The sequence below is a fragment of the Marmota flaviventris genome, chromosome 3 (genome assembly GCF_047511675.1).
Source record: "Marmota flaviventris isolate mMarFla1 chromosome 3, mMarFla1.hap1, whole genome shotgun sequence".
Taxonomy (NCBI): Eukaryota; Metazoa; Chordata; class Mammalia; order Rodentia; family Sciuridae; genus Marmota; species Marmota flaviventris.
Genome location: NC_092500.1, coordinates 125,300,271 through 125,319,596, shown reverse-complemented (window position 1 = coordinate 125,319,596; position 19,326 = coordinate 125,300,271). Strand labels below are relative to the sequence as shown.

The window sequence follows — 19,326 nt, the reverse complement described above, 5'->3', positions numbered from 1 at the left end:
CTATCCAGATCACAGCATGACTTCCAGTTGCCACACCGGGCAGCAGGGGAGTCAGACACAGTCATGTGCTAGTTCGGCCTCCCACTCTGCATATTCTCCACTGCCTAAGAAAATGAAAATGACCAAAAGTGTATATCTGATCCTGGGGAAATAAGAGACATTGGACTAAGAGGTCCCCATGGACACTGGGTGCTTGAAGTAGCAATGGCTAATGGGCTTCATTTAATTATTTCTTGTAAACCTCAAATATTGTCCTTTCCCTTCTCCACAGCCATACTTGAAAAGATAGGTTTTGGTTTTGTAGAATCATTCCACTTAAAATCATCTCCATAAATTACCACGAATATCCCCTTTTCAAAGGATAGACAAGAATGAGTCTTGCTTTTTTCAGTTGAATTGAGATTTTTTGCACTGGGTTAGTAGGAGTATGGGTACAGGGATGGGATTAAATACATTACAGGGGAATTTATGGATTACTGCAAACTTGGAAATTCTTTCCAGATTCAGACATCACAATTCTCAGCTCATTGGCAGGAAAGTCCAGAGAACTGTGAGTGAAATGCTGAGTCACAGATTTTTCTTCCATTATTACTACAATAGATTCTCTCTACATTTCTTTTCCAAAGCAACATCTATATACTTAGGAGATAAATTTAACCCTGTGTTGGCAAATTAATGTTGAATGCAATAAAATATTAATGCATATTTATTATGGTAAAATGTTTTGGTAGTTTAGGACTCAGACCAGGATGGTTGTTCCGTGATCTCCCACAAATACACCACATTAACTGTTATTTACACACCAAACTGGCTTCATAAGAGACAATAGACTAGGTGAGAGCCTGCTTTTACTATGGTAAAAAGAAAAGACACATGAATGAGGAAGAAAGATCAGAATTGCCCTTTCCCCAACCTCAAGCAACCTAGCATAAAGAAAAATGCATTCTTGAAGAATGAAAAGGGAATTAAGCCCAGACCTTAGACTTGAAACCCAGAACTAGGCCTTCCACAGTAAAACCTGGTGCCCAACAACCCTGTCCCCATGCCAATAACCTCACATTGAGACTCTGGCACTGTATTTTGTTGGGCAGCAAAGAGACTGTCTCTACCACCAGTCCTCCAATCTCTAGCAGAAGAGGGGAAAGCAAGACTTTCTAAGGATCAGGGCACAGTGCTGGCACAGCACTTTGTCTTGGAGTTCAGTGCCAGGCCTACCATGATAATACCCGGCACTGAGTAGGTATTAGAGGCCTCAGACATAGACTAGAAGTAACTGAGCAAGACCTGTGTGCTGGTGAGACAGACTCAAGAAGAGCCTGCAGCACCTGTGGCTGGTTGCAGGAGTCTGGAGCCTTAAGTCCACCTTAGCAGTAGGCAGCTCATAGCACTGAGGGCCTTGGTCCCTCCCCACTTCTGTGTTGCCTCAGCAGGCTGTGGCTTCAAGGTGTGATATACCATTGCACCATTATTGGCCACAGGACTTCCCACCTCATTCCTCCTCAACCCCTGGTAGCACAATAAGAAGATAGTTAGTTGTCTCTGCTTGAAGGTGAAAAATTAGTTGGGCAGTTGTGATTGGGAGCCTCAGGTTCTTATCTCTATCTATTATAATACAGCTGTCAAAGGTAAAAGATAAAGACTCTCAGACATCAAGAGAAAAAATAAAACAAACAAATAACATATAAGGATGTCCCAGTTCACCTGATGGCAGACTTCTCAATGGTAAACATATAGGTCAGAAGTGAGTGCCATGAAATTTTCAGAGAAATGAAGAAAAACCTACCAATCAAGAATACTGAATCCAGAAAAATCTATCCTTTAGAAATAAAGGAGGTACAAAGACATTATCAGACATCCTGCCCCCCACCAAATTACCATATGATACAGCAATCCCAATGCTGAGCATATGTCCAAAGGAAGTGAAATCACTGTTGAAGAGACATCTGGACTCCCATGTTTATGGCAGCACTATTCATAGTAGCTAAGAAATTGAAATAATCTAAATGCCCATCAGCTGATAAATGGATAAATAAGTGAAATACGATGGGATACTATTTAGCCATAAAAATGAAATAAATCCTGAGATAACATGCATGGGTCAGGAGATCACTAGGTTAAGCGAAATAAGTCAGGCAAAGAAAGACAAGTATCTTATAGTCTCACTGTATGTCAAATATGTAAGAGTTGACCTCATAGATGTTGAGAGTAGAATTGTGGTTACCATAGACTAGAGAGTATAGGGAATGGGAATGGAAGGCAACAGACTGATCAATGAATAATGGGTTTTACTTAAATAGGAATAATAAGTTCTGGTGCACTGTGGCACAGGAGGATGACTATAGAAAACAATCATGAACCACATTTCAAAAGCTAGAAGAAAGCATATTGGAATCTTTCACCAAAAAGAAATGAAAAGTTTTTCAGGAGAAAATAAATGCAACATATATATGTATCAGAATATGAATTTACTCCATTAATATGTACACTATGTCATTAGGTATCACTTAAAATAAATTTGAAAACTAAGGAAAATATAAAGGTGATATGATATGGGGAAATTATTTATATCTGATGGAAACAATGATACAAGAAGAGTATATTGGCAGGTAAGTTTGAAAAGAATGGGACATGGAGAAAAAAATTTTGTGAAGATAGAAAAAGCTTACAATATCTGAGGGATGGCCTTGGTGGGTTGACAAAGAGCACCTAAGAATTACCTCAGCATCACTTAAGACCCTGGTGTGGGATGAGCAATCTGTGTCCATTTGTGTGAATTTTGTATATCCCTCTGGCACAAAAGGAGAAAAATGATTTGCAGGAGTGACTTAAAGCTCAGGTATTGAGAAGGTCAGAATAGAGGAAGAAAATGTCCATTGGATGATACTTTCATAAGAAGCTTGAAACATGCCCAAGGAAGCAATATATCTATAGAGCAAAAGATCAGACAAGGATATATATGACTGCAATTTTTAATTTACTCGAGTGAGAATGATTCCTATGAATCAATAGATTTCTACAGATGCAATTTTTCTTTCTTTTTCCACTCAGTGACTCACAAACTTCAAATGACTTAAAACTGGTCTTCTCCCAACTAGATGTAAAGCTCTTCAAATATACAAACGCAGCACCTAGAAACATTTCTGGAACGTGGCAAATTCTGAAAAGATGTTAGTATTGTAAATAAGAAAATATAGAAGCATGCCCTCAATATTGTCTTTTTAACCTCTCTTCTATATCAGACCTGGGCAGAAAGTATAGATTGTGTCTCCTTTGAGGACTTCTCTGCCGCATTTTTATTCTTTCCTGATCAGAGGCATCTTTACCCATACTGAGTAAATTCCATTTTGATGACTTACTTTGAAAAAACAATTACTGAGCATGTTATTTTACAAAGACAGAATTCCCTTCTTCAGGGCATTAACTTACTATCACATTGCAATTCCATATCTGTAGCCAGATGCCTCCCCAAGATACTCATTGTACTGGTTATTTTCTTCCACAGGATTTGTGCGGTTGGATGGAGGAGGTGGACCTTGCTCTGGACGAGTGGAAGTGAATTCTGGAGGAGGATGGATTCCAGTACCTTATGGGAATTTCACATTGCCCACTGCCCAGGTCATCTGTGCAGAGCTGGGGTGTGGCAAGGCAGCATCTTTTCTCTTGGACCTGCCCCTCAGAGAGGCCAGTGAACAGGTCTGGGCTGAAGAGTTCCAGTGTAAGGGGTGGGAGCCTGAGCTCTGGTTCTGCCCCAGAGTGCCCTGTCCTGCAGGCAGCTGCCAACACAGAGGGGCTGTGCAAGTTGTCTGCTCAGGTGAGACCCACATCAGGACTTTAACCTTTTTGCACACTCTGATGTGGTAACAAACGTGAGATGTTACTGAAATCCTGTCTTCTCCTGCCAGAGTACACAGAAGTCAGGCTCATGAAAAATGGCAGCTCTCAGTGTGAGGGCCAAGTGGAGATGAAGACCTCTGGAGGCTGGAGAACACTCTGTGCCTCCCACTGGAATATGGCCAATGCCAATGTTGTTTGCCGTCAGCTGAGCTGTGGAGTCACCATCTCCACCCCAAAGGGAGAGTACTTTGTGGAAGGAGGAGATGAGATCTGGAGAGACCAATTCCACTGCTCAGGGTCTGAGTCCTTCTTGTGGAATTGTCCTGTGACTGCCCTGGGTGTTCCTGCCTGTGCCCATGGAAACACAGCCTCTGTGGTCTGCTCAGGTAAGAGAGGTCAGGGCTGACAGGATGTTTTTGAGTGACTTGTCTCTAAGAGCAGACAGCATGGAGAGCAGACTATAAAAGTGAGACATTCCTTGGTGAAATATTGTTCTTCTCAATGATCATTCATGTTTCAGGCCATGTCAAGGGCGTTTTTCAGAGGATTTTTTTTTATTGACAAAGGCTATAGGTTTATTATTACCTATATAGATTAAACATTACAGAAAAACAGTAAGATAAAGAACATCCAAATACCCTCTGCAAAATTTTCTCAAATCTTAAACTTTGGCTACCATATTTGCTTCAGACATTTTCTATTTTATATATATATATATATATATATATATATATAATGTATATATTGTTCTTACTAGCTGTACATGATAATAGAATGTGTTTTGATACATTATACATATATGGAGTATCAATTCTCATTCTTCTGGTTGTACATGATGCAGAGTTACACCAGTCACGTAATCATATATGCACATAGGGTAATAATGTCTGATTTATTCTACTATCTTTCCTACCCCTACATCCCCTCCCATCCATTCATTCCCCTCTGTATAATCCAAAGTACATCTATTCTTCCTTAGCCCCCTGGCCCTTATTGTGAATTAGCATCCACATATCAGAGAAAACCTTCCAGCTTTGGGTTTGGGGGATTGGCTTATCTCATTTAGCATGATATTCTCCAGTTCAATCCATTTACTGGCAAATGTCATAATTTCATTTTCTTTATGGCTGAGTAATATTTCAATGCATATATATATATATATATATATATATATATATATATATATATGATATGATATATATATCATATCTTCTCTATCCATTCATCTGCTGAAAGGCACCTAGGTTGGTTCCATAGCTTAGCTATTGTGAATTGAGCTGCTATGAACACTGATGTGCCATGTGATTTAGAATGCTGATTTTAAGTCCCTTGTGTATATGCCAAGGAGTGGGATAACTGGATCAAATGGTGGTTTCATTCTAAGGTTTCTAAAGAATCTTCATACCACTTTGTATAATGGTTGCACCAATTTGCAGTCCTACCTACAATGTATGAGTAGACCTTTTTCTCCACATCCTTGCCAATATTTATTGTTATTGTATTCTTGATAATTTCCATTTGTCGCATTCCTGGCAACAAAAACACTCAGGGTCACTCCATGGGAACGGGGCTGCATGAAATAATCACACAAGAGACAGAAATACATTTTTCTTTGAGGGTCCTATGATGGCTCCTCTGACCTCAAGGGTCCAGAGAGAGAGAGAGAGAGAGAGAGAGAGAGAGCGCATGCTGACCCCCTTTTCATGGAGGAGGAGCCATTCAAATGAGGCAAGGGGTCAGGTTTCAAGGGTCTGAGTCTAGCTTCATGATGTCTGCTGTCAGCAGGTTGACTGACATCTAGGAAGGCCACACCCAAAGGCAGAGCAAGAGAAGGGGACACACAAAGGGCATTTCCATGGAACATTCTATCCCAAACAGGGCAAAGGTGTAATATCACGAAGGACCCATGGGGCTGCAGGAAGGCATGCCTATGCATGAAGACACATTTTGCTACATTTTTACAACTTTCAAGATGGGGGCCACCCTCTACTTTGATGTGGCCAGATCATGGGAAGTGACTGACAGAGCCTCACCAATCAGAAAAGGAAAATGCTGGTCACATAGTGTGATGGCTTCCCACAACCATTCCTACTGAAGTGAGAGGAAATCTCAGTGTAGTTTTAATTTTCATTTCTCTAACTACTAGAGATGTTGAATATTTTTTCATATATTTGTTGACCAATTGTATTTCTTCTTCTGTGAAGTGTCTGTTCAGTGCCTTTGCCCATTTATTAATTGGGTTATTTGGTTTTTTGGTGTTGAGTTTTTTGAGTTCTTTATATATCCTGGAGAATAATTCTCTATCTGAGATGCAGGTGGCAAAATTTTCTCCCATTTTGTAGGCTCTCTAATCACATTCTTGATTGTTTCCTTTGCTGTGAAGATTTTTAGTTTGAATTCATCCCATTTGTTGATTCTTGATTTCATTTCTTGTGCTTTATGAGTCTTCTTAAAGAAGTCAGTTCCTAGAATCAACAAATGGGACTTACTCAAACTAAAAAGTTTTTTCTCAGCAAAAGATACAATAAGAGAGGTAAATAGGGAGCCTACATCCTGGGAACAAATCTTTACTCCTCATACTTCAGATAGAGCCCTAATATCCAGAGTATACAAAGAACTCAAAAAATTAGACAATAAGATAACAAACAACCCAATCAACAAATGGGCCAAGGACCTGAACAGACACTTCTCAGAGGAGGACATACAATCAATCAACAAGTACATGAAAAAATGCTCACCATCTCTAGCAGTCAGAGAAATGCAAATCAAAACCACCCTAAGATACCATCTCACTCCAGTAAGATTGGCAGCCATTATGAAGTCAAACAACAACAAGTGCTGGCAAGGATGTGGGGAAAAGGGTACACTTGTACATTGCTGGTGGGACTGCAAATTGGTACAGCCAATTTGGAAAGCAGTATGGAGATTTCTTGGAAAGCTGGGAATGGAGCCACCATTTGACCCAGCTATTCCCCTTCTTGGTCTATTCCCTAAAGACCTAAAAAGAGCATGCTACAGGGACACTGCTACATCGATGTTCATAGCAGCACAATTCACAATAGCAAGACTGTGGAACCAACCTAGATGCCCTTCAATAGACGAATGGATAAAAAAAAATGTGGCATTTATACACAATGGAGTATTACTCTGCATTAAAAAATGACAAAATCATAGAATTTGCAGGGAAATGGATGGCATTAGAGCAGATTATGCTAAGTGAAGCTAGCCAATCCCTAAAAAACAAATGCCAAATGTCTTCTTTGATATAAGGAGAGTAACTAAGAACAGAGTAGAGACGAAGAGCATGAGAAGAAGATTAACATTAAACAGGGATGAGAGGTGGGAGGGAAAGGGAGAGAGAAGGGAAATTGCATGGAAATGGAAGGAGACCCTCAGGGTTATACAAAAGTACATACAAGAGGAAGTGAGGGGAAAGGGGAAAATAATACAAGGGGGAGAAATGAATGACAGTAGAGGGGGTAGAGAGAGAAGAGGGGAGGGGAGGGGAGGGGAGGGGGGATAGTAGAGGATAGGAAAGGCAGCAGAACACAACAGACACTAGTATGGCAATATGTAAATCAATGGATGTGTAACTGATGTGATTCTGCAATCTGTATATGGGGTAAAAATGGGAGTTCATAACCCACTTGAATCAAAGTGTGAACTATGTAATGTTTTGAACAACCAACAATAAAAAAAATAAAAATTAAAAAAAAGAAGTCAGTTCCTAAGCTGACATGATATAAATTTGGGCCTACTTTTTATTCTATTAGGTGCCAAGATCGGGTCTAATGCCTAAGTTTTTAATCCACTTTGAGTTGATTTTTGTGCAGGGTGAGAAGTTTGAGTTCAATTATATTTTGCTACATATGCATGGCAAGTTTTCCCAGACCATTTGTTGAAGAGTCATATCTTTTCTCCAATGTATGTTTTTGGCACTTTTGTATAGTATAAAATAACTGTATTTATATAAGTTTGTCTCTGTGTCTTCTGTTCTCCACCATTGGTCTTCATGTCTGTTTTTGGTGCCAATACCGTGCTGTTTTTGTCACTATAGCTCTGTAGTATAATTTAACATCTGGTATTGTGATGCCTCCTGCTTCAGTCTTCTTGCTAAGGATTGCTATGGCTATTCTGGGGTCTCTTATTTTCCAAATGAACTTTATGACTGATTTTCCCATTTCTATAAAAAATGTCATTGGAATTTTAATGGTAATTGCATTAAATCTGTATAGCACTATTGAGAATATGGCCATTTTGACAATGTTAATTCTACTGTCCAAGAACATGGGAGATATTTCCATCTTCTAAGGACTTTTTTAATTTATTTCATTAGTGTTCTGTAGTTTTCATTGTAGAGGTTTTTCACTTCTTTTGTTAGATTGATTTCCAAATATTCTAACTTTTTTAGTCTATTGTGAATGGGGGAGTTTTCCTAATTTCTTTCAATGGATTCATCACTGATTTATAGGAACATGTTTGGTTTATGGTTGTTAATTTTATATCCCGCTACTTTGCTGAATTCATTTATTAGTTATAGAAGTTTTCTGGTGGACTTTTTTGGGTCTTCTAAATATGGGATCATGTCATCAACAAATAGGGATAGTTTAAGTTCTTCTTTTCCTCTTTGTATCCCTTTAATTTCTTTCTCCTGTCTAATTGCTCTGGCTAGAGTTTCAAGAACTATGTTGAATAGGAGTAGTGAGAGAGGACATCCCTGTCTTGTTCCAGTTCTTAGAAGGAATGTTTTCAGTTTTTCTCCATTTAGATTGATGTTGGCTTTGGGATTGGCACATATAGCTTTTATGATGTTGAGGCATGTTTCTACTATCCCTAGTTTTTCTGATGTCTTGAACAGCAGTGCTGCATTTTTTCAAATGCTTTTTCTGCATCTATTGAAATGATCATATGATTGGCAGCCATTATGAAGTCAAACAACAACAAGTGCTGGCGAGGATGTGGGGAAAAGGGTACACTTGTACGTTGCTGGTGGGACTGCAAATTGGTGCAGCCAATTTGGAAAGCAGTATGGAGATTTCTTGGAAAGCTGGGAATGGAGCCACCATTTGACCCAGCTATTCCCCTTCTAGGTCTATTCTTTAAGTCTATTGATGTGATTAATTGTGTTTATTGATTTCCATATGTTGAACCAGCCTTATATATCTGGGATAAACCCCACTTGATCATAGTGCACTATCTTTTTAATATGATTTTGTATGTGATTTGCCAGAATTTTATTGAGAATTTTTGCATCTATGTTCATCAGGGATATTGCTCTGAAGTTTTCTTTCCTTGATGTGTCTTGGTTTTGGTATCATGGTAATAGTAGCTTCATAGAATGAGTTGGAAGGGTTCCCTCCTTTTCTATTTCATGGACTAATATAAGGAATATCGGTATTCTTCTTTGAAGGTCTTGTAGAACTTGTCTGGTCCTGGACTTTTCTTAGTTGGTAGACTTTTGATGGCATCTTCTATTTCTTTTTTGTGGGGAAGGGGATTACTGGGAATTTAACTCATAGGCACTTGACCACTTAGCTACATCCCAGCCCTATTTTGTATTTTATTTTGAGACAGAGTCTCTCTGAGTTGCTTAGTACTTCACTTTTGCTGAGTCTGGCTTTGAACTCATGATCCTCCATCCTCAGCCTCCTGAGCCACTGAGATTACAGGCATGTTCCACATGCCTGATGCTTCTTCTATTTCTTGAAATTGATCTGTTTAAATTGTATATGTCCTCCTAACTCAATTTGGGTAGGTCATGTGTCTCTAGAAATTTGTTGATATCTTCAAGATTTTCTATTTTACTGGCATATAAATTTTCAAAATAGTTTCTGATTATTGTCTGTATTTCAGTAGTGTCCACTGTGATATTTCTTTTTTTCATAACAAATATTAGTAATTTGAATTTTCTCTTTGTTTTAGCATGGCTAAGGATTTATTGATTTTTTTTTTCAAAGAACCAACTTTTTGTTGATTTTTTTAATTGTTTCTTTTGTTTCAATTTCATTGATTTCAGCTCTTATTTTAATTATTTCTTGTCTCTTCCTGTGTTTGGTGTTGATTTGTTCTTTTTCTAGGGATTTGAGATTTATTAGGCTATTTATTTGTTGACTTTCTATTCCTTTAGTGAATGAGCTTAATGCAATGAACTCTCCTCTTAATATTGCCTTCATAGTATCCCAAAGATTTTGATATGTTGTGTCACTATTTTCATTTACTCCTATGTATTTTTTTGTTTCATCCCTGATTTCTTCTGATATCTTTTGGTCATTTAATAGTGTACTACATAGTCTCCAAGTGTTAAAGTAGCTTCTATTTTTTTCATTGATTTCTAATTGTATTCCATTATCATCTGATGATAAAATGCAAGGTGTTATCTCTACTTTTTTGTATTTGCTAAGAATTACTTTGTGGCCTAAGATAGATATGTTCTATTTTAGAGAAGGATTCCATGTGCTGCTGAGAAGAAAGTATATTCGGTCCTTGATGGATGAAATAGTCTATATATGTTCATTAAGTCTAAATTATTAATTGTATTCACTAGCTGATCCCAGTTTTTACTTTTCTCTGAACTTGACTCCAAAAGTTTTGCTAGAAGGTGTAGAATGCTCTCAAGAAGAACTGGCACACTCCCATTTTCCTAAAGTCATTCCTACTATTTTATAAAAAGCCTAAGAGTCTGCCTGAGTCAGAAGCAGAAATCTCCATTAAGAGATCAGCTCTGAAGATAGGAAATTACTGATCATGTCCTACACTTTCAAATGCCATCCCTAGATTATTATGTACTTTAATTCAGTTTCCTGCTCTCTACCTGCTTCTATAGGTAACCAGACCCAGCTGCTGCCCCAGTGCAATGACTCCTGGTCTGACCCAGCAGGCTCCACAGCCTCAGAGGGCCACACTGCCAACTGCTCAGGTGAGCAAGGCCCCCAACACCAGAACCTTCCCATTCCCTGTGCAAATGCCCACTGACATGACCCTGTCTCTCCTCAGACAGCAGACAACTCCGCCTGGTGGACGGGGGCAGTCACTGTGCAGGGAGAGTGGAGATCCTGCAGCAGGGCTCCTGGGGCTCCATCTGTGATGACAGCTGGGACCTGAGTGATGCCCATGTGGTGTGCAGACAGCTGGGCTGTGGAGTGGCCCTGGAGGCCACCATCTCTGCTCACTTTGAAGAGGGATCAGGGCCCATCTGGCTGGATGAGCTGAACTGCACAGGAGAGGAGGCCTATGTGTGGCAGTGCCCTTCCCAGGGCTGGGGGCAGCACAACTGCAGGCACAAGGAGGATGCGGGGGTCATCTGCTCAGGTCTGTGGTTCACACTGTGCACAGGTGGGAGAAGTGAGAAGGGTGTGCAGGATGGTACCTGAGCTTTAGGGCAGAGGAGGGGAAATTGGTAGCAGGGAGGAGGGAGAAGAGGCTCATTCCACAGTGCCTGTGTCTCTAGCAGAAAAAGATGAGGTGCTTCCATTTCCTGATGCATCAGCTGAGCTTCTGCTCCTTCCTTCTCATCCCTGCCTCCTGACAATCATTCTCTTCAGTGTCCATTTGACTGCAGACCTCATGCTTCAGTTACTGTGTGTGCAACATCCCAAGACCCCACTGTATTAGTTTCCTATTGCTGCCATAATAAATTACCACAGAGTTAATGACTTAAAACAACACAATTCAAGTCTGACCCCAGTCCACCTGAGCTGACAAGGTGTCAGTGGACTGCCTTCAGCTGAGGCTCTGGGAAGACTCATTTTCTTGCCTTTTCCAATGTCTTAAAGTTGCCTGTTTTCCACTTTCTTCTTTAAGTCAACCACCTGGCACACCTCTGAGCATTTTTTCTTCTTCACATCTCTCTCTGACTAGAGCCAGAAACTGCTGTCTGCTTTTGAAAACACAGGTCTAAGGATGTGATTTGATTGTGCTCACATGGTTAATTCATGATAATCTAAAATAATCTCACTATTAAAACATCCTTATCTTGATCTTATCTAAAAAGCCCCTTTGCCTCACAAGGTGACCTATTCACAAGCTCCAGGATCAGGAACTGACATACCTTGGACTTCACTACTCTGTCACCTCACTGTCCATACCCCCTTTCCCAGGATCTGTCATATATTTAGTCAGGTAGCTTTGCCTCCCTCCCTTCAAGAGCCCCACTTCAGTGTTCTTGCCTGTTCATTTTCCACTACACCATTGTCATAGAAATAGAAAGAGACATACAGGTTATTAAAACAGGTAAAAGGTATAAAAGTTTTGTCTTTCCACCTACTGGGCATTTCATCAGCAAAGTTAGCAATGAGCACTCAGTAACTAGGGATAAAGAAAAAACAGCACTAAGAGTTGAATGTTCACTGTGTCCTATTTTCCTCCTCTTGGTTTCAGAGTTCCTGGCCCTCCGGTTGGTGAGCGAGGACCAGGAGTGTGCTGGGTGGCTGGAGGTTTTCTACAACAACACATGGGGCAGTGTCTGCCACAGCCCCATGGAAGCTGTGACCTTGTCCGTGATCTGCAGACAGCTTGGCTGTGGGAACAGTGGGATTCTCAACTCTTCTGTTCCTCTCAGAGAAGGTTCTAGACCCCGTTGGGTAGATGGAATCCAGTGTAGGAAAACGGACACCTCTCTCTGGCAGTGTCCTTCTGACCCCTGGAAACAAAGATCTTGCTCTGCAAAGGAGGAAGCTTATATCATGTGTTCAGGTGACTTACTCCCTATTCCTGTGTCCTCACTCTACAGGTTGTTAGAGAAATTTCATACTTTCAAACCAAAGGAATGAGTTTAAATAAGTTTTACTAGATGAACATTTGAATAGAGATTATTTAAGCCTCAATTTACAATCTTGTTTCAATGAATGACAGAAATAAGTAAACCTGTTCTGACAGCCATTTATGTGGGAAATGTCATGGATATTAAACTGAGCATGTAAAAGCATGGACTTATCTGCCGGGTTTCTGTTCACAACTAAAAGGTTCAGGGGTCACTCCAGGAAAACTGGGCTAAATAATCACACAAGAGACACAAATACCTTTTTATTTGGGGTCACTGTGATGGCTCCTCTGACCTTAAGGGTCCGCAGGAAGAGAGAGAGCGAGAGCACACGGCTGACCCCTTTTATTGAGGAGAAGCTATTCAAATGAGGCAAGAGGTCAGGTTTCAGGAGGCTGAGTCTATCTTGACGATGTCCACTGTCAGCAGGTTGACTGACACCTGGGTAGGCCACACCCAAGGACACAGTAAGAGAAGGGGATACACACACAAGGCACTTCCATGGAAGATTCTATCCTAAACAGGGCAAGGGGTTATATTACAAAGGAACATGTGAGCATAGCTTCACCCATGGGGCTGTAGCAAGACACACCCATGCACCAGATACCGACCCTCAAACCCAAGAAGGGTGGGGAAAGCTCTGCCACATTTCTATGACTGAGCGCCTCAGCACCCAGCCGGGGAGTGTGACTCAGTCAAGTGCAAGGTTGGTCTCCCACATTTATCCTCTGAAAAACCATGTAAGCAAATGGCTAGTGCAGCCTAAGGCTTATTACTCTGTATTTCCTTAGTAATTACTCTGTATTTCCTTAGTAGAGTGAAAAATTTGACCTCAATTATGTAAATCACTTGCTATATCATATCACTATGTTAAGGTTTTTTTTCACATGTAATGAAGGTTAAACCTCTCGGTACACTGTTCATAGATATTATGAAGATCATTTAATCCAGATGTGCAAACTGAGGCTAGGAGTAAGCACTTCATGCACCCAATGCCCTCAGGAGAGTGAGGAACAATTTGGGGAATCCAGTACTCGTGGGTTGTCTTTGAGCTCATGGTCTTTTACTCTACATCAGTCAGACAACCTCTTAGGCAAGATTGTTGATGGTAAGTAATGGAGTGCCTTATAAGTAGAAACTTAATTCTAGGCAGGAGGAGAGACAAGAATAAAATACTTTCCCTGTCCTCATGGAGTTTACCCTCCAACATGATAACACATACCAGCCATAATGTGAGTGACAGGAAAAAGTAGAAGGTGCTTTGGAAATGGGTAATTTGAGAAAAAGATAAATCCTATTTAGGTTGAGACCTAAAGGAGGAGTAGATGTCCAAGGAAGGAAGTAATTATAACATTTGGTCATTGTAAATACTGAGGTGTGAGAAGCGTGGTGACCTTGAGGTACTGATAAAATCCCATCAGGAGCAGAGTAGAAAGAGGGTGGTGAAAGTGATGCCTGATTACCTGGATGGGTAAAAAAAAAGCTCAAGGCATGGCCCCAGTAGCAATCCTATTGAAAAGCTGTTTATTAGTCTTCTCCTCTGCCACATTATGGGGAATTGCTGGGAAATGAGGCACCTATTCTACCCTTATGTTTCTCTTGAACTGATCTCCTCACAGTCCCAGAGGTCTTGGTTGATACTACCTCCTCTGAGCCTTTATCCATATGCTACTGCAAACTAATATGCCCACTTCATCCCTCTCCCAGAAAACATTCCATGGGGCCTGTGGGAAATTGGAGACTATCATCTTCCAATTTCTTAAGACCTGTAATGTCCCCTTCGGTTTCATGTTCTCACAAAAATCTGGCTGTCCTCTGAAAACAATGATGTCCTTATCATTTGGAGGCTCTGTGCGTCTCTTTCAAAAGGATATTTCTGGGCCAAATCTTAAAATAAAAATATCCCTCCTTTTATTTGTCATTTTCAACAATTTATTTCCTTTTTCTCCATGTCCAGCAATGTGAAATTTGACCCATGAGGTGACACCAGCCACCAATTCTGTTGGTGTCAATCTCCAACCTGGTCACTCCCCGTCATCCAGGAAGGCTGCAGTACCAGGCTCACCAGGCTCCTCTGTCTCCTGTTCCTGGTGCTTCCAACATCCTTGAACACACTGAGATAACATCCTGGCCTCTCCATTCCTGACTCTCTCCTGTCAAATCACTCTGCTCCCTCCCACCCCATCTCCCTGGATGGCCACACTATTGACCATCACCAACAGTCCAGCTTGAGATCTTGTTTGCATTGTTCCCTCTCTAACTATTGCCTCTTCTCCTTATGGCACATATTCTTCATTCTCCTTTTCCAAATATTTTTTAAATATTTATTTTTCAGTTTTAGGTGGACACAATATCTTTATTTTTATGTGGTGCCGAGAATCAAACCCAGTGCCTCGGCAAGCTAGGCGAGCGTGCTACCACTTGAGCCACATCCCCAGCCCCTTCCACATATTTTATCCTCATGCAGATTCCCCTATCAGTTTTCCACTCCCCTCATGATTGCACATGTTCTTCTTACCCTGAAGACAACAAGATGCCCCATTATAATCCTCCCCCTTCAGGTACACTCAACTCCCCCTTCTCTTCTGTCAGTCAATGACAAGATATTGAGTTAACTACCTAACTCTTCACTGCCTGCACTAGACTAAGCAAGGACTGATGAATCATGGACACGTACTGTCTCCTGTTATAATGTAAAATTATCCTGTCTCTTTGAATTTGTGATCCAATCTCTGATGGGCCCTCCACACTGGCCCCATATTGTAGTGTGCCTCTCTCATGTGTCCTCTTGTTCTTTCTCTAACATGACATTTTACAAATTCACTGATCTGCCCCTCACTGTTATTTAACCACATCATACACATAAATGATGGTCTTGCCTCAAACTTCACTGGAAAATAGAAACTTTCAGCTGTCTATCTGCTTTTTTGTTTTTTCCTTATGGTCACTCTGACTTACTGATTATTATTCTGTCTTACAGTACTAGAACTTCTTTGTTATATATCTAAATTTTAGACTCTGTACTCTTCCTTAGCTCCATCTTCCTTTCCTTATCTCATTGGGATTCATGGCCTTAAATTATATCATTTCAATGACAGCTCCCAATATAAACCTCCATAGCTGATCTCTGCCCTTAGGTCCAAACTCCTATATTTCATTGCTAATGTACCCTCACTTGAATATATGATAGACAGCTCAACTTTAGTTTTCAAAATAGAGTGTTTTTTTCTAATCCTTCAATCCCTGCCACTAACTTTTTCTCCTTGTTCTATTCCCCATCTCTGTTAATGCCATTGCTGTGCTCAATTACTTATTCTCAGTCTACATTCATGTCTCCATTTCACTCTCCCTCCAGTTTCAATGTAGTAGCAAGGTCTATGTCTCTACCAGAAACCATGTCCTAAATCCTTCTACTCCTTTCTTCCCACTCTCATCTTAATTCATGAAAGATCACTTGTTGCTTAGACTCTTCCAAAAGTCTTTAGTGGTCTTTGTCTTCTACAACATATTGTCTATTTAATGCTGGAAATAAGCTCATTTGACTAGCAAGTTGATTAATGTATTGCTGTGTGTGTCAGTGAGCTGCATTTAGAAGTGACACTGGCCCATTTCTTTGTGGCTCCCAGATGCAGAAACAACTGGAAACCATGTCTCATGTCTCTAATTAGCCTAATTAGCAAAAATTGCCAGGGAATATGTAGTCAGCTTGTTCTCAGGCTTTGAAGGACTTCCCCCATAGAAAGGGGAGGGGACTGTGAGCCACTCAAGGGGTTGGGGATATGATTCATGGGTGCAGATTACTACTGATTGGGTTTGGATTCATTCTTTTTTTTTTATTGCTTGTTCAAAACATCACAAAGCTCATGATATATCATCTTTCATACATTTGACTCAATTGGGTTATGAACTCCCATTTTTACCCCAAATACAAATTGCAGAATCACATCGGTTACACACTCACATTTTTACATAATGGCATATTAGTGACTGTTGTATACTGCTACCTTTCCTATCCCCTACTATCCCCCCTCCCCTCCCCTCCCACCTTCCCTCTCTACCTCATCTGCTGTTGTTCAATTCTCTCCCTTGTTTCCCCCCCTTTCCCCTCACAACCTCTTATATGTAATTTTGTGTAACATTGAGGGTCTCCTACCATTTCCATATGCTTTCCCTTCTCTCTCCCTTTCTCTCCCCCCACTCATCTTTGTTTAATGTTAATCTTTTCCTCATGCTCTTCCTCCCTGTTCTGTTCTTAGTTGCTCTCTTTATATCAAAGAAGACATTTGGCATTTGTTTTTTAAGGATTGGCTAGCTTCGCTTAGCATAATCTGCTCTAATGCCATCCATTTCCCTGCAATTCCATGATTTTGTCATTTTTTAGTGCTGCGTAACACTAAACAACCTCTCCATGTGAGGCCCCCCAGGGAATGAGTAATGCTGTCTGTCTGGACAACGAGCACTAGAGGCATGAAGGGATGACCACCCCATCTTCTCTTATGCTGTGCTCTTTTTTGCTCTCTTCACAGAATCAGCCACATGCTTAACACTAAGGGATTTATGTTCTTCCCTCTAGTTTGTTTTTGCTGTAGAGTTAAACAATATTTTTTCTATTACACTGAATTACCAAAACCTTACTCATCCAAATCAAGGAAGACATATAAATAAATATAAAGAGTCTTTAAATACAAACATATAAATAAATATAAAGACATATAAATAAATATAAAGACATATATAAATATAGAGAGTACATTAGTGACATTGCACAAACTCTTATCTATTTATATTCCATATTCCCCTGATTTAAATAGGATTAATGGACTTAAAAATCAAAATTTTTCCCAACCCTCTATTTTCATGAAATCCTATCTTAAGCCATATAGTGATAAAAGCATTTATCCTATGGTGTCTTTTTATTTGGTTTTATAATATTGGAATTATATCATACTTACTATTGTTACATTGGCTTTCTTAACAATATATTGTGGATATTCCTCAAGTAGAGCTCACTCATTTGTAAAACAACACCATGATGTTACATTCTTAAGAGATTAGCATTACAATTTGCATAATCATTTTGCTATTAATTTATAATTCTTTTCTATTTTTCCCTTCTACAAACAATATTGTAACAAATGTCCTTGCACATGTAACACTATATACTAGTAGGTTTATTACTACAAGATGACTGCCAATGGTTGTAAGATCACAGAATATCTATTTTTTGAACAGATATTGTCATATAACTTTGTAGGAACAATTGTTGTCAATTGGTATTTCATATCTTGATAAAAAACACTGGGATTTTTTTTATAACTTGACCATTAATCTAAAGTCAAAGAACATACAGAAGCTTAAAAATCAAAAAACAAACAAAGCCCACAAACCTATGCTAGGAAATGCCTGAAATCCAAGGAGAATGCAATGGCATATGATGGTAAATGTTCCAAAAGCAAATGCTTACTTTTTTCCTTTTCTTCTCTTTCCTCACCTTATTTTTTTCCTTTTCCCTGTAGAGGCTGAAGTGATAATAAATTATAAGATTAGGTATTGATGTATTTTTCCCCTTACAATAGACTTCACATATTGAGAAATAGTGAAACATCCAATCCTAAAAGTGAGTAGCCACCCAAGAGAAGTTTCTAGAGATGTTCTCTGCATAGGGTAGGAGGTTGATAAGAGTAATGGGAATAATGTATACCCGTGATGGTTTTTTAGGAAAAGTGCCATGTATGTTTTTTTAGTGTCATTTTGCTTTTTTATGTATTCTTTTGTTTTGTTTTGCTTGCTAGATGTTACCTCTATGTCCTTTCATGAGTTAATTTTCCTCAGTGTACTACCTGTTTATGCAAACGTTTCTATCTTACCGACTATTATCTACTTGTTAACTTTTCTCTAAATTCTACTTGCTTTGTTTATGTAAAAAATACTTTTAATTTATTTAAAATAATAATGTTAATTAATTTAAATAAATACTTTTAATGTTTGTAATTTTTATAAACAATGAGGGATATTGAGTACAAATTACTTTGGGGATTACTCAGTACTTATATTTTAAATGTCTAATATTTGTTACCACAAGACATTGATATTAACTTACTCTTTATTACCTTTCTGGTTAGCATGAATTCAAAAAAAAATTTTTTCAGCAGATTTTACTCCTCTATTCATTTAATCAGTAAATATTTATAAGCCACTGTTCATAACATTCGTAGAAAGTCACCCATACATACTTCTAAGAAAGGCATTCAACATGCCAGGCACTGTCCTGTTCACAGGAACAGAGAGAATTAGGTAAGGTCCCTTTCTAGTAAAGTTTTCTTTCTGAGTTATGTGTGTCTCTCTGTGTGTTTGAGTATACATATATGAGCATGTGCATGATCATGTTTGTGTTTTTTCACATTATGGGCACAGAAAAAAACAAGTAAACTGATAAAATTTCAGCTGCTGAAAGGGATATGCTCCAGGGGATGTCTCAGTAACCCAGGACCTGAGACTGCTTGTGAAGCCTGTTGTCTCCACCTGTCACCTGAACTGAGCCCAGGACCTTAGAGAGCCTTGTCTTGGGGCAGGATCCCACCAACTGCTACTTACCAGTGCTTCCCCACTGTCTGCTCCTGCAGGAAACAGACCCAAGAGCTGTCCAGCCACTGCACCCTGCACAGGTACCTCATCCCCTCACACCTTCCCCATGGCTTCCAGGGGCTCCTTTCCTCCCACCAGGGAGTAAGAGG

The 19,326-nt window shown here is 39.7% G+C and overlaps 1 protein-coding gene across 1 annotated transcript in view; it reads left to right on the top strand.

The window, feature by feature from the left end:
* Positions 1 to 19,326, top strand: part of LOC114104931 (uncharacterized) — a 343,694-nt gene that overhangs the window by 315,198 nt on the left and 9,170 nt on the right. The window contains exons 42-47 of the mRNA XM_071610374.1: positions 3,503 to 3,811; positions 3,903 to 4,220; positions 10,658 to 10,750; positions 10,828 to 11,142; positions 12,211 to 12,525; positions 19,216 to 19,257. Coding sequence (XP_071466475.1) covers positions 3,503 to 3,811; positions 3,903 to 4,220; positions 10,658 to 10,750; positions 10,828 to 11,142; positions 12,211 to 12,525; positions 19,216 to 19,257 — 1,392 coding nt within the window. The remainder of the gene's footprint in view (positions 1 to 3,502; positions 3,812 to 3,902; positions 4,221 to 10,657; positions 10,751 to 10,827; positions 11,143 to 12,210; positions 12,526 to 19,215; positions 19,258 to 19,326) is intronic.